The 16957-nt window shown below is 36.8% G+C and overlaps 1 protein-coding gene across 1 annotated transcript; it reads left to right on the top strand.

Moving 5' to 3' along the window:
• Window positions 1-689: 689 nt before the first annotated feature.
• Window positions 690-13463, top strand: LOC140885442 (glycosyltransferase BC10-like). Its single transcript, XM_073292401.1, has 8 exons — window positions 690-757; window positions 882-963; window positions 1238-1318; window positions 2118-2159; window positions 2301-2360; window positions 2530-2676; window positions 12384-12512; window positions 13418-13463. The coding sequence occupies exons 1-7, from the start codon at window positions 729-731 to the stop codon at window positions 12414-12416; spliced, it is 474 nt and encodes a 157-aa protein (XP_073148502.1). The 5' UTR covers window positions 690-728; the 3' UTR covers window positions 12417-12512; window positions 13418-13463.
• The last annotated feature ends 3494 nt before the right edge of the window (window positions 13464-16957 follow it).

Raw genomic sequence — 16957 nt, 5'->3', positions numbered from 1 at the left:
ACCCTAAGCTCCAACCCGTCGCCTTCAACCCAGCTCAACTCCGGCGCCGTAGCCGCCGATCGAGCGCCGAAAACAGGTCGTTCGACCTCATTTCAGCTAGCCCAAGCCTTAACAACTCCAATGGTGACTTGAATCTCGAGTTTACAACTTGAATCTCGATGCTATCCTGTCGCGACCATCACTGTACGTGTAAGTTTTGTTGCTTCATTCTCTTGCTTCGTGGTCTTTTAGTAGATCGATGTTGTGGTTTAGCTTTACTGTTGTTTGGGCTTTCAGTGAATGGGTGGATTAAATATTGGATACTGGGATTTTGTTGCTATGCTTTTTTCGAGTTATATGAACTTTAAGAACTGGTTGACGTGCAAGGTCAATGGATTCTGATCCTGTTTGTTTTTAATTCCCCATGCCTCGAAGAAATGATAATGAGTATTTTCTTAGAAAAGTAGCTTTTTGAATGAGCTGTCTAATTCTATCTCTTATATATGAGTAAATCTCAATGATATGGTTAATAGTTTCCAACAAATGATGTTTATTTGAATGGAAATTTTATGGATTATTACCAATAAATTATTATGTCCATCTTGAACTTACACGTACATTGATGACTAAATCTCAATGATATGGTTAATAGTTTCCTACAGCCAGATTGAACTTTGATTCTGATTTGGTTGTTTCAATTCAACAGATGTGTTCCTCTGTACAACTTCAGCTATATTTACAATTATCTGATGAATTTTCCTAGGAGTTTTGTGGACAGGTACACAAGAGAATGAAACCCATTGTGGCTTGGTTGGTTTCATACATTCGTAAAGAAATTTAATTCAAGAATGATGCTTTAGAGTGATGCTTTCTTCACCGGCCTTTGTTTTTTTTGGACCTAGCTTTCTTGAAAAAAAAGATGTGCGCTATAATCCAAGAATGTCCCCAGTTATACCAAAGAAAAAATGGCGCAAAGGATCACAGGTAATTCTCTTGCTTAGATATTTTTGGTTGATTAGAAGTTCAATGCCAATGTAGATATAAAACTCCCTCATTCAGAGTGCTGGGAAAAAATATTTTGCTTTTGGTACGTGCAACCCATCTCAATTTTTCCAGTGGTTGGCAATGAGTGATTATTTTATCTTAAAACACTCTGTTTCAGTGAGTGCATTTTTACATGGATGATGGTTCTCTAGTTTTACAGTCACTTTGAAAAGATTCTCCACATACATGAATCTAATTAGCTTGCTTACTTCAGTGGGTCACCTTAACTCGAAGACATGTGGAAGTAATAGTTACCGATGACACTGTCTTTCCAATTTTTAGGAACTTATGCAAGGTATATATCTCATCCTCTTGTGCCCACAGTAATTAATCTCTCTCTCTATACTTGTGTGTGTCTGGGTCTGGTCTGGGTGTTCTATTCCTTTGGTAACATATAGTTCATTTGATGAAGATCTCATTTCTGTTCACTAAAATTTTCAACTATTATTCTAGATTCTGTGTATTGATATTATTAAAAGTGCCTATCAAACTCTCGCGTAGTTAGCACAATTTCTGTTCAGGGATTTGAGTCCTGTCCACCTAAATTTGTTTCCATGTTCGGAAAAGTTGTCTCGTTATTGCCTTTGGACAGTGTATGGGTTCCTTTTCTTGCCACATCTTTTACTATTTATTTAAGTCAAGCATGTTTTCCCATATTTTAATTACATATATTGGATGTATGCGAAGCTCATTTATTTTTTGATATGCCAACTATGATAATGGGCAGGGAGTGTGTTGAGTGGTGGAGGCAGTGTTCCTTCACCTAAGGCCTCTGCGGAGGCATGTGTGAACATGGTGAATGAGATTCAAAAGGGAGCACTTTCAGACCGAACTATTTTGTTGTAGCGGGTATTATATATCTTGGAAATTTCATATAGAAAATTTGTATAACTTTTAATTGTTTCATAATTGTTCTTCCATGGCCAGATTTTTATTTTTATTTATTGAGAATTCAAAAAAAGTGGAAGAATTTTTTTGCTAGACATGTCAACTAAGACAATTCTTGTACATTTTTTAACGTAAATCTAATCTTACCAGATTTTTAAACATGAATCTGTGGTGTACTTTAATTATAATTTGTGGGTTTTTGGCAGAGACGCCCACAAGTTGATTCCGGTGGGGGCAAGAAGAATCTTGTTAGTTACCTTTGCTGCTGATCCTTTCATAATGATAAGCCTTTTCTTTGAGTGTTCTACACTATTTTTACTTTTCATCCTCATCGTTGGCCTTTTATTGGGCAAGGAATATAGCTAATAAAATCCTATAATTAAATCCAGAAACTTCAGAAACAGCACAATTGTATCCCGGATGAACACTATGTGCAGACTTTACTTGCTGTAAGCTACTTTCGTTTCTATTCCATTTACTTATTTTTTATTTACGCTGTATCGGGAACCCATTCCTTACGAAATAAAAGTCACAATCCTCTAGGCTGGAAATGTTTGGCATAATAGCAAATTGTATCCTGGAGTAGTTGGTCACTATATCTTTCCTGTCATTTGATAGATGAATGATCTTGAGTCCGAGCTTGAAAAAAAAACGTTGACCTACACGTTATGGAATCAATCCAAGACAAATTTGGAAAATAAGTTCTGGCATCCTTTTACATTTAGCTACACGGATTCAGGACCTCAACAAATAAAAAGAATCAAGGTTTTTTGATGGCACCACCCTACATCATTTCCTTGCTTGAAAGTTGTAGACTATACTAATGTTCTGCTTTGAAATTTAATTGTCATATTGTGTTTTTACCCATCAACTTCTTGTTTGCGCTATTGCAATTCTTGATCCATTCCCTCTGCTTGTTGTGTTCTTTATACTTTAAAGTGTACTTGTCATTGATTAAGATCTTGTATGATTACAAAACTATCATTTAAATACATTTTTACAACTAAGATGTAAATAGGCATGCACCAAACTTGATTACAATTATCATAACTGTTGGAAAAACGTGTTCAGATCAATTAAGAATTGATACCCGGTGCAGCGGAAGTTTAAAAATTTTTATTTTTCGATATGGAACGATTCCATATCATGGGTATCAAAACTTTACGATTAAATTATGCAAGTAAAAATAAAATCACAATTAAATTTTTACCTATTCAAGCAACGACTTGATTATGGACACCAACAGAATTTAATCTGCTCTTCTTGTATATCCCGGGAACCGATGGCTTCACGATCAATCTCCGAAATAAGGTCCACGAACAGAAACAAAAACCCTCTGATTGATTGCACTAGAAATCAATCAGATGTTTATCGAAAGAATAAACAGATTTGATCTGTTAATTCGGAATGTAATTTTTCACAAAAATCACAGACCGAATTTTCTCAAAAGGGACAGAGGAATTCGAAAATTCCCCTTGAATATTATGAGTGATTTTCGAAAATTTCAAGATGGAATACCTATGATTTTCGAACACTACTCATATATTTATAGATAATTTCTAGACTAAATTAAGTTATGATTATATTAGGACTATAACTCCTTAGGGCCCACAATCCATAACTTAAGCCCAACAAACCAAGCCCGTTATTATAGAAATTAATATAAAATTCATCATGACTCCGATTGATAAACCGATTTAACCAATGTGCACAGAAACCATTTCTGCACCTTTTAAAGTCAAATAATTTTTCTGAATTCGAATTCAGTGATTTCCAAAAATGCCCATCCCTATGTCATTTTAGGAAATTTCACTCCCTTTTAGTTAAGAAGTCCAACTTCTCTTTCATTAAATTTAACTTTTTAAATTTAACTATCTCAATGGTGTTTAGTAATCCATTACTTGTGTGACCCTCAATGGTTCAGGGATACAGCTAGCCGTGGGCTCAAAACTCCTTGTGACTCGGAACAACAATTTCCGACTTGCCCAACGAATCATGGTAAGAGCGTCTAGCAACATCGCCCCATGATTCCCTATGTATCACTGATAGTGCCTGCAAGAACCAGTAGATTTTGGTTAGCGTACAGTACGGTCCCTTCATCCATATATCCCGATCGAATCAACAACCATTGGTGCATCGAGAGTCGTTCGAGATTCGATAACTATGCATTACATCTTGGAGATCAAATAGTGACATCGCATGTGTTACTAGGAAAACCGAGTAACCTAAAACACATCATGTACTCTGGCCAGAGATTCGTCACACCAATATCTCCTCAGATCGCATAGGATATCCACACTCGCAAGTATGTGGTGAATCCTTGACAACAAAGCATCGACTCCTATATGTGTCATAACTGTACCCAATCCCGACACCTGATGACCCCAATAGAGTAGGTAAACGAGTCAAAGTACAGTACTAGCATATAGAGTCTCAATGATGTTTCAAGTAGTAAGGACTAATGGTGTACAACCAAAACCGCGGACTTTATCAACTCGATAAGTGATAACCACTTGGAAAGTCCGAATAGGGTAGTTCGATCATTCATCATATGAATATCCATTTGCATGCTTTGAACATCTCCATGTCCATTACCAATGAAACGTGGTACTTGGCATCACAAATGCTAGTCTCAATCTCGAGCGATCCTTATCCTTATTAGCGGACGGCTCAATTGACTAGGAACTGTTTAGAATATACAGTGACTATAAGATGTGTTTCATAATAGTTATCTCTCTTTATTCACTATCTCATCTTACTTACACTATGGTATATTCAAGGTCTTTATCAAAACAACAATAGTATATCATAATATAACAATATGAAGAAAGACAAAGAAAATGTCATTAATGAATGTAAATTATATTAAACAAAGATTGTTTTATACATAGAGTCATAAAAGCCCTTAGCCACAAGTTGGCTAACCGGGCACCCACTCTTTCAATCTCCCACTTGCCCTAAAGCCAACTAGTCATACAACGTAATCCCATTGCTTCGCGATGTTTGTCAAACAATGGTCCTGGCAAGGGCTTAGTAAGTGGATCAGCGATATTGTCTGTAGAGGCCACTCTCTCGACAGTGATGTTTCTTCTTTCCAAAATCTCCCGGATGATGTGGTATTTCCTCAGTACGTGTTTGAATCTTTGATGAGACCTTGGTTCCTTTGCCTAAGCAACGGCACCAGTGTTGTCGCAGTACACCGGAACTGGACCAAAAGCTTCAGGAATTATGCCCAACTCTTGGACGAAATTCCTCATCCAAACGGTCTCTTTAGCAGCAGCTGATGCTGCAATGTATTCTGCCTCAGTGGTGGAATCCGCTGTGATGTCTTGCTTGGAACTCTTCCAAGAGACAGCACCGCCATTGAGCATGAATACAAATCCAGAGGTTGACTTCGAGTCATCCACATCGCTTTGGAAGCTAGAGTCGGTATAGCCTTCCAATTTCAATTCTCTTTCTCCATAAACCATGAATATATTCTTAGTCCTTCTCAAGTACTTAAGAATATCCTTCACGGCTTTCCAATGCATTTGACCGGGGTTGGCGTGATATCTGCTCGTGACACTCAGAGCAAAGGCTACATCCGGTCTGGTAGATATCATCCCATACATAATACTACCTATGGCTGACGCATATGGTATGTGTGTCATTTTCTCTATCTCTTCATCAGTCTTGGGACACATAGACTTGGATAGAGAAACTCCTTGACACATAGGTAGATGTCCTCTCTTGGACTCATCCATAGAAAACCTTTTCAATATGGTGTCGATGTAGGTTGCTTGAGTGAGTCCTATCATTCTCTTAGATCTATCTCTATAGATCTGTATCCCTAGAATATAGGAGGCCTCACCCAAATCCTTCATCGAGAATCTACCTGATAACCATATCTTTGTTGACTGCAACATCCCTACGTCATTCACAATGAGTAGGATGTCATCAACATAAAGCATTAAGAACGTCACCGCATCCTTAACTACTTTCTTGTACACGCACGGTTCCTCCGGGTTCTTGATGAAACCAAAATCCTTTATTGTTTCATCAAATTTCTGGTTCCAACTTCTTGATGCTTGTTTGAGACCATAGATCGATCTCTGAAGCTTGTATACCTTATGCTCGCTTCCCATGGATGTGTATCCCTCAAGCTGCATCATATATATCTCTTCCTTAATGTTTCCATTAAGAAATGCAGTCTTCACATCCATTTGCCATATCTCATAGTCATACCAAGCAGCTATGGCAATAAGGATTCTTATGGACTTGAACATTGCAACTGGTGAAAAGGTTTCATCATAGTCAACTCCTTGTCTTTGAGTATAACTTTTCGCCACCAATCGTGCCTTGTAGGTAAGTACCTTACCATCAGGCCCAAGTTTTCTCTTGTAGATTCATTTACCTTACCAAACTTGGTTTGTATGCATCGAGTCTATTTCCGACTGCATAGCTTCAAGCCATAAATTAGAATCCGCATCAGAAATTTCTTCCTTGAAGTTTCTTGGATCACATCCAATGTCGGGTTCACTTTGATCCCCTTCAAGAAGAAGACCATATCGAATAGGAGGTCTAGAAGTCCTCTCGGATCTCCTAGATATAGGCGTGTCCGTTGAAGGCTCTTGAGGTGTGTGGTCGTTATTTTGTATCTCGAGTTCTTCTCGAATTTCTTCGAGTTCCATCATCTTGCCTTTCTTATCTAATAAGAACTCCTTCTCCATGAAGGTGGAATTTCTCGAAACAAACACTTTTGTCTCATAAGGATGATACAAATAATATCCGATTGAATTCTTCGGATATCCTACAAAATAACATAAGGTGGATCGACTATCCAACTTATCTCCCACTGTCTGATTCACGTAAGCAGGACATCCCCAAATCCTTAAGTACGAATACTTAGGAGCTTTGTCATTCCATAACTCGTATGGAGTTTTATCTACTGCTTTAGTGTGGACATTGTTCAACAACAATACCGTCGTTTCAAGTGCATAGCCCCAAAACGAAGGTGGGAGCTCAGTGAAGCTCATCATAGATCGAACCATTTACAACAAAGTTCGATTGCGACGCTCCGAGACACCATTCAGCTGAGGTGTCATAGGAGGAGTCCACTGAGAGAGAATCTCATTCTCTTTTAGATAGCTCAAAAACTCGGTACTTAAGTATTCTCCACCTCGATCCGATCGAAGTGCTTTAATACTTCTACCTTGTTTGTTTTCTACTTCAGCCTTGAATTCTTTGAACTTTTCAAATGATTTAGACTTATATTTCATTAAATATAAATACCCATACCTCGAATAATCATCAGTAAAGGTAATGAAGTAGGTGTGTCCAAATTTAGTACCGATACTAAATGGTCCACAGACATCTGTATGGATCAAATCCAACAGGTTTTGACTACGCTCAGGCTTCCCTTTGAAAGGAGATTTAGTCATTTTTTCTTTTAGGCAGGACTCACAATTAGGTAGAGAGTTAATATCAGACATATCAAACATGCCCTCTCCCACTAGCTTGTTCATTCTCCTTGAGGAAATATGACCTAGCCTAGCATGCCAAATGTTTGCCGGTTTTTGACTATCGTTTTTCCTTTTATTTGTTGTTACCGGTTTATCAACATAATTAATTGGAACGTCTTTTAATTTTAAGTTATATAGATCGTTTTCAAGTTGTCCATTTCCAATCAAACATTCATTCTTGTAAATATTGCAAATCTCATTCACAAAATTACAAGAAAAACCATCTCTATCAAGCATAAAACAGAAATATTGTTTTTAACTAAATCTGGCACAAATAAAACATCTCTCAAAATTAACTTAAAATTGTTCTGCAAAACTAAATAAACGTCTCCCACTGCTTTGGCTTCAACTCTGGAACCATTTTCAAGCCTCAGCTGGGTCTCACCCATCCTAAGCTTACGACTTCTTGTCATCACCTGCAAATCATTGCAAATATGAGATCCACATCCGGTATCCAATACCCAAGAAGTAGTATTAAGTGAAACATTTATTTCAATGTAAAACATACCCTTTGCATTTCGCAACTGCTCGAGGTATTCCTTGCAGTTACATTTCCAATGACCGGGTTTCTTGCAGTGATGGCAAACATCTCCTGATATGTTCACGTTTGAAGCTTTTGTCTTGGCCTTCTTTTGTGGTACAATTTTCTTGAGTGGGGCACAACGTTTCTTACCCTTTCCACTTGGCCCCTTCTTGGAGTAAGAAGAGGAGCCAACCAAGAGTACCGGTTTATCCTTCTTTAATGTGGCCTCATAAGACACAAGCATATTGACCATCTCTTCAAGGGTGGCCTCTATCTTGTTCATATTGAAGTTCACTACAAATCCGTCAAACGACAAAGGAAGGGAAAGAAGCAACAAGTCCACGTTTAGTTTATGCTCCAAAGTCAAATCGAGTGTTACCAATTTTTCAATGAGCCCAATCATGTGTACCCCATGCTCACGGACCGAAGTCCCATCTCGCATGCGGCATGTCATGAGCTCTTTGACGGTGGCATACCTCTCCGACCTTGACTGAGCTCCAAAAAGTTCCTTGAGGTGCATGTGTATGTCAGCAGCATTCACGGCATCCTCAAATCGCCTCTGGAGTTCATCAGACATTGAAGCTTGCATATAGCATTTAGCCTTGACATCATGGTCCCACCATTGATCAAGTTTCGCCAATTCTTCCGGACTTATATTAGCCGGTGCTTCCTTTGGAGGATTATTTTCTAACACGTAGAAAATTTTCTCCGAGTTTAGAACAATCTTTAATTTACGGAACCATTCCGTATAGTTTGCGCCAGTCAATTTGTTTTGTTCGAGAATTGAGTATAGTGGATTGCGCGAATTCATTGTAATGAAATACTGAAAAGAAACAGACAATAATCAGTGATTGTTTAATTAATTTACTAAGACATAAAATATGGCGAAATTTAATTTTATGAATTTCACTCCCACTATTGTAACGATTTCACTACCCTCTAGTGAAAACGGAAAACTTGTTTCCTTAGTGGGAATATGGAGTCCAATTGACAAACTATAGTCCCGAATAATATCAGCCAACCATAATTTTCAAAAGGTAGATCCCAATTGCTTCCAAAGCAACTCCCATGTTTTTACCTCATATCCAATAAGGGCCCAATAATATGACGCTGTTTAATGTGACATGTCAAGATGACCCATCAATATTAAGTTGTGATGGACGATCGCCATGTGGATCCCCAATAATATGAGCCAATCCCATGGGAGTTCCACCCAACTTACAACATGTGTCGATCCAATGTACAGCTTTCCGACGAACGGGCCCCCCCAATAATATGAACCGGACCGTGCCCGCGGGTAGCATCTCATACATTGATCGTTGATGGAAGGTAGGAATATTTAAACAATATTTAAATTTCTTTTTGTTTATCTTGATATCAATTTTAAATCATATTTAAAATGAGGGATTTTTAATTTTTGAAAATCTGTCTCATCATGCAATTTATGTATGCTTGCGGGATTCATACAATTTAGTCTAAACATGCATACATCAATAATATAATATATTATTTAAGGATGATCGATCCCATTATCTAATCGACCAGTGGTTGCCAATCACGAGTCTAAGTCCAATCCTAGGTGATATGCAAGTATGCAATGCAATCCTATTACATTGAGCTTCCATTTACATTTCTTCGATCTTTATCATCTGCTGGGCCCACCATTGTCTTCAAAACTTTATCTCCCACTAAGTCTAACAAATTTACAATAAATTTCGATGACAAGTAGGGGATACATATTTAAGGGGTGGGAACGGGCCATAAACCAAGCCCACTTTTTATTACAAATGACAATTCAAATTTGGGCTATAAACCAAGCCCATTAATAAAACCCAACAACAATAAAACCAAATGTAAATTACCTAACATACACCTAAAACATTGGTCATGGCAATCGATCATACTTTTATCCAATAATTAATTCAATAATTAAAACATTGGATAACATGCAATGGCATCATAATTAAAAGATAAAATCATATTTTATCTAATACATTCATAAGATCATATCTTATCATCAATTGTATCAAAATAATTAATTTTATAAAATCTAATTTAACGGATAAGATTTAAAAATTTTCCAAAAATTCAAATTTATCCAAAAATCAATTTTAAAAATTTCGGACTCAAACAATTTGATCCGATGCCTCGTGGACCAATCAAAAACAATTTTCGATCGGACCAAAAACTAAAATTCCAAAATATTAAAATTTTATTTAAAAAATCAATTTTAATTTTTCCCGGACTGCCCGGGACATTCCCGGGCAGCCCCCTCCTCCACGTGGGACAGGGCTGCCCACGTGGAGGCGGGCAGCGACGATCGCTGCCCTGGGCAGCGATTCAATCGCTGTCCTTGGGCAGCGATCAAATCGCTGCCCCGGGCAGCGACCGATGCCCCTGTTCCGTCAAAATTTTAATTTTTAAAATTCGTTTTGTTTTCAAAAAACCAAGGCCAAATATTTTGTACAATCGATTAATTTAATCGTTTGATCTGAACAACCTGGCTCTGATACCACTGTTGGAAAAACGTGTTCAGATCAATTAAGAATTGATACCCGGTGCAGCGGAAGTTTAAAATTTTTTATTTTTCGATATGGAACGATTTCATATCATGGGTATCAAAACTTTAAGATTAAATTATGCAAGTAAAAATAAAATCACAATTAAATTTTTACCTATTCAAGCAACGGCTTGATTATGGACACCAACAGAATTTAATCTGCTCTTCTTGTATATCCCGGGAACCGATGGCTTCACGATCAATCTCCGGAATAAGGTCCATGAACAGAAAACAGAAACCCTCTAATTGATTGCACTAGAAATCAATCAGATGTCTATCGAAGAGAATAAACAGATTTGATCTGTTAATTCGGAATGTAATTTTTCACAAAAATCACAGACCGAATTTTCTCAAAAGGGACAGAGGAATTCGAAAATTCCCCTTGAATATTATGAGTGATTTTCGAAAATTGCAAGATGGAATACCTATGATTTTCGAACACTACTCATATATTTATAGATAATTTCTAGACTAGATTAAGTTATGATTATATTAGGACTCTAACTCCTTAGGGCCCACAATCCATAACTTAAGCCCAACAAGCCAAGCCCGTTATTATAGAAATTAATATAAAATTCATCATGACTCCGATTGATAAACCGATTTAACCAATGTGCACAGAAACCATTTCTGCACCTTTTAAAGTCAAGATAATTTTTCTGAATCCGAATTCAGTGATTTCAAAAAATGCCCATCCCTATGTCATTTTAGGAAATTCCACTCCCTTTTAGTTAAGAAGTCCAACTTATCTTTCATTAAATTTAACTCTTTAAATTTAACTATCTCAACGGGGTTTAGTAATCCATTACTTGTGTGACCCTCAATGGTTCAGGGATACAGCTAGCCGTGGGCTCAAAACTCCTTGTGACTCGGAACAACAATTTCCGACTTGCCCAACGAATCATGGTAAGAGAGTCTAGCAACATCGCCCAATGATTCCCTAGGTATCACTGATAGTGCCTGCAAGAACCAGTAGATTTTGGTTAAGAGTACAGTACGGTCCCTTCATCCATATATCCCGATCGAATCAACAACCATTGGTGCATCGAGAGTCGTTCGAGATTCGATAACTATGCATTACATCTTGGAGATCAAATAGTGACATCGCATGTGTTACTAGGAAAACCGAGTAACCTAAAACACATCATGTACTCTGGCCAGAGATTCGTCACACTAATATCTCCTCAGATCGCATAGGATATCCACACTCGCAAGTATGTGGTGAATCCTTGACAACAAAGCATCGACTCCTATATGTGTCGTAACTGTACCCAATCCCGACACCTGATGACCCCAATAGAGTCGGTAAATGAGTCAAAGTACAGTACTAGCATATAGAGTCTCAATGATGTTTCAAGTAGTAAGGACTAATGGTGTACAACCAAAACCGCGGACTTTATCCACTTGATAAGTGATAACCGCATGGAAAGTCCGAATAGGGTAGTTCGATCATTCATCATATGAATATCCATTTGCATGCTTTGAACATCTCCATGTCCATTACCAATTAAACGTGGTACTTGGCATCACAAATGCTAGTCTCAATCTCGAGCGATCCTTATCCTTATTAGCAGACGGCTCAATTGACTAGGAACTGTTTAGAATATACAGTGACTATAAGATGTGTTTCATAATAGTGATCTCTCTTTATTCACTATCTCATCTTACTTACACTATGGTATATTCAAGGTCTTTATCAAAACAACAATAGTATATCACAATATAACAATATGAAGAAAGACAAAGAAAATGCCATTAATGAATGTAAATTATATTAAACAAAGATTGTTTTATACATAGAGTCATAAAAGCCCTTAGCCACAAGTTGGCTAACCGGGCACCCACTCTTTCAATAACTATATCATGTGAATTGGTGAATTTGTATTAGAATACAGAGTTGGGAAGGCCTAACAAGTTGTGAGGGAAGAGATGGAGAATATATGGACTGTGTTTCTTCTTTTGGCTGAATGGGGTTGGTTTCACAAGTTGTTCACTGTGGCACTAGGCATGTAATTGGGTAAGGTTCTTGATTTTTGAATTTCTTATTGTACTCGCATTGAATCTTGTACCAAAAAGTTGTAAAATATCCCCCAAAAAATTGGGTTAGGTTCTTTCTTTTTTTTTTAAGGTCAATTTTGTACTGATCCATATTTGACGTTTGATTATAATTTTGTTTTCATGGAAGAATGCTTCTTTGGTCTTGGAAATAATGCACTTGGATCTCCTGTACTATGGTAGTTCTTCTACAAGACTCAATTATCTAGAGAAATTTATAAGTTAAAAACAATTTTTAGTGAGTATATTTGATGTTTGTTAGCATCACTTTATTTTCTGTATATTTCCCATCCGTCTAGATGATAGTGAATGAAGTTAGTTTCCTTATTGTTCTTTTGTCTAACTATCCTCAATTGTTCTGTCAACAATCTTGGTCATATGAGGATTACTCCTCGAGTGGTAGTTGGTCACAGCTTTGGTGGAAAAGGTCCCAGGACTACTCGAGCATGTCAAGCAGGCATTGACAGTTGACAAATGTTTGATTTTTTATTTACGGGGCAGTTGGTCTTGGTCGCTCTATTTTGTATTTTTTTTAGTGTCTTAAGCCAACTTTGGAAGCATAAATTTTTTATTTCTTAATCTTTATTCTGTTCTCTCATATGCTCTATTGTAAGTTTTGGTTTTTGTAATCACAAAAGAGGCAGTAAAAATTATTTATCTTGGGTGTGTCTCTACTTTGTTTCTAAATGATCAATTCGAATACAGTGCCAGATGGAAGGATGATGAGGAGGAATTCGAGGTTCATGGATACAGCTTTTGATAGTTCATGGAGAGATTTCATTGTTTTTTTCTTTTTTCCATGTTTTTACCTTTTATTATATTGTCATCTTTAGGTTACCGACCATTTATCCACATGTACTAATGTAGGTGAGAAAGATGAAGCTCTTAGATATATTCCAAAACATGTTCATCCCAGAGAGAAAACCAAGGTAAAATAGCAATTTATTTGATAGCTGGATTTATATCTATTTCATATTTTGTGGGCATTTTTTTCTTCTTGTTTAAATGCTAAAATTTTCCATAAATTTTGGGCTTGCTTATGCTATAATTGGGATGGCCAAGGAAGCAGCAGATGCAGCATCCCATGCCACACAAAGGATAGAGAACTACATGGCCATGAATTTTTCCCATTTCTTTCATATATCATAGTTCTTTCTTGATGACACCATCTGTGATAATTTGATCTGAGTTATATATGTAAAGGTTTGTTTTGATTCTCTTTTCAAATGCAATAGTAGTTAATATAAGGTTTTCCTCTTGTGTTTGAGTATAGAGCTTTAAACACATTAGCCAGCGCATAAACCCGTCGAGCTGACTTAACCACATGAGCCTGATCAAGCTTTAGATTTTTCTAGCTCGAGCTTTCATGTTCGGGCTTTCTGATGAGCTTGATCTTAACTGGTTAAAGCTCGTGTGTCCGGCCAATCATGAATCTAAGCTCGCTCGACCTAGTGAAAAAGCTGAGAGAACAAAAAGGTCCAGACAGATATTTTAATGGGATTTCAACTAGTTTTTAAATATTGACTTTGAGCTTTTATTTATATCTTAATTATTAAAAATTATGATTTTGAAATCGTGAAGGATTTCTTGATTTTCTTATTATTAAGTTGTACGATTTTGATTTCCAACGTGAGAGATCAGTTGAAGCCAGGTCTATTCTATCTTCACAGACTAGGATTCAAGGAATGGCCCTTCTGCCGTGGGCCTTGAGCATTACTCATCTTCAGAAGATGAGGATACTCCAATTATACCCCAGAAATATTTCAACAAGCATAAGGGAATCCTGAGATCTGTGAGTTTTCTTTTTTTTATTACTATCAACAAGGAATGTATTTGGATTTTTCTTGTCAATTGTTCGATGTGCTGCTAAGTATTTGTTTTTGGCTAATCTTGAGTTGAAATTATATGGAAAAGTTAAAATTTCATGTCTTGTACAAGAGCAAGATGCCTGCTCACCTCTCATCTAATCTCATCACATCCTCCCAAGGCCCATCCCTTTTGCTCCATTAAATTCAGAGTCCACCTGGGATTTAGGTGTTAGGCTGAGAATGGTGAAAATTTATGTCTCAAAGGTATGGCCTAAAGGTAATGTGTTTGTATAATGATAGTAAATTTGGACTTTTCTTGTGGGAAATGGTGCTTTATTTTAGTAAACTGATCAACAACGACGGGTACTAGTGTTAAAGAAAATGTTGATGTTATACTATTTTTGATAGTCTTCGAAACATTACAATTTATAAAGTTGCAGCGTGAATTAGTCGGACATACCGAGTTTCAGATGCATCATCAAATTTCAAATGTGGATGCAGATTTGGAAGATTCGGTAAACATAGTTGTCTATAATTTATTTATATGCTGGTGTTCTTTAAGTACTATTTTGCCAAGGAGATGTCACGTGGCCTTTGTTGCTTACTTCGATTCTTTGTTTATCTTCTAAGATGGTTCAGTCATATGCGGATTTTTTGGATAACTGTATTGGAAATTTACTATCAAGTCGATCTTCCCAGCATATTTGTTTTATGGATTTGAATTCCAGAATTTTGACATTTTTTTTGCTACTTGAATTTGTCAACTTGTGCAGATAGTCGTGATGCAGAGGATATGTTAATCTGGAAGGAGTGTTCCAAGTTAATTTATATAGATTAGTTCATAGCTCGATCTATTGGAAAGTTTCAAGTTAATTTATATAGATTAGTTCATAACTCGATCAATATATTTTCTAGTGTAGATTGATTTAGAATTTAGAATAATAATATTGATTTGTAATATTGAAAAATTGTATATTAAATTTTATTTTAGAAATTTTAAATTTTGTTTCATTTGTAATGTTGAGGACAACGAATAATAACTGTTGTGAAAATCAATTTAAGACAACGGTTTAAAATTGTTGTCAAAAAAAACATGCGACAACGGTTTTAAAACGTGGTTGAATAATAAGCAAACACCTACATAGGACATCGGTTTTAAAATGTGGTTGAATAATGTCTACGAAAATGGATATAAACTGTTGCAAATTTGTTGTCGTATGTCAACATAGACAACGATTTATAACTATCATTAAAGGCAACTTAAGACAACGGTTATAAACCGTGGTCAAATACTGCATACGACAACAGATATTTACTGTTGCATATCCGTTGTCGTACGTTGGAATCCACAACGGATATAAACCGTTGTTGAATGTTATACTTTCGACAACACCTTAAAGTACAACGGTTTTTTGACCCCTACGACAATCCGTTGTCGTATCCCGTTTTTCTTGTAGTGATAATGTGCCACCAAATCAGTCACACGAGATATATAGGCGATTGCCAGTGAAATGAATGTCAAATCCCACCTCCTACATGTTCATGAATTGCCAAGTGCTTTAGTAAACAAATTCAAACAAGAAAAAAATGACAGAGATGTAGGCAAAAATAAAAATCAAAGAACCGTACGAGAGACGTTAAGCAGACAATTCATAGCCCTAATTACTCGAAAATTGTATAGAAACTATATCTGTTTTTTACTATTTCTTCTGGAAGAGCTTGCTCCTGTTGTACTTGACTTTAATCCAGTTGACTCTGACGAAGGCGCCTTCAATGACTTTCTTCGTCACCACCTTGGTATTCTCAAGTCCGGCGGCAGCCACCGCCTTAGTTCGATCGAACTTCTCGCTGAATTTCTGCGACAGCTTGGTATTCGATCCGCCGCCCAATCGCGACGGATTACTGGCACCATTGATCCTTCCCCATGGATTATCTTGGTGATAAGGGCCGTCGTGAAGAAAAAACGAAAGAAGAAAGCAAGCGGAGATAAGATTTCAAATGAACGGCCGCAGGGAAGGATTTAAATCAGCTAATTTTTAGGTTATAAATTCATGGGCCAAATCTAACGGATTTAAAATCTCAAATCCATAAGCTACCCAAACAACATGAGTGGATTTGGGCTGTGGATTTGAAATCCAAATCAGCCCAAATCCAGTCATCCAAGCAGAACCTTAGTTTATTCAACTCACAATCCTCTTTATTATTATTTTTAGATTAAGTTAAATAATTAAATATTGAGAATTGACTACAGTTCCCGTGGGATCGATATTTTGAATCTCTGTCCACTTACTATAAATTGACCTAGTATACTGAAAGAGTGGGTGCTCGGTGAGCCAACTTGTGGCTAAGGGCTTTTATGACTCTATGTATAAACAATCTTTTGTTTAATATAATTTACACTTTTATAATGGCATTTACTTTATATTTTATCATATTATTATGTTGTGACATACTATAAGATGTTTAGATGAAGACCTTGAATATACTATAGTGTATGTAAGATGTGGTGGCACATGGGGATGGCTATCATGAAACACATCTTATAGTCACTGTATATTCTAAACAGTTCCTAGTCGATTGAGCCGTCCGTTAATAAGGA

This window comes from Henckelia pumila, chromosome 2 (assembly GCF_033568475.1).
Source record: "Henckelia pumila isolate YLH828 chromosome 2, ASM3356847v2, whole genome shotgun sequence".
Taxonomy (NCBI): domain Eukaryota; kingdom Viridiplantae; phylum Streptophyta; class Magnoliopsida; order Lamiales; family Gesneriaceae; genus Henckelia; species Henckelia pumila.
The sequence above is the reverse complement of the archived record's forward strand: the minus strand, read 5'-3'. Positions and strand labels throughout refer to the sequence as shown.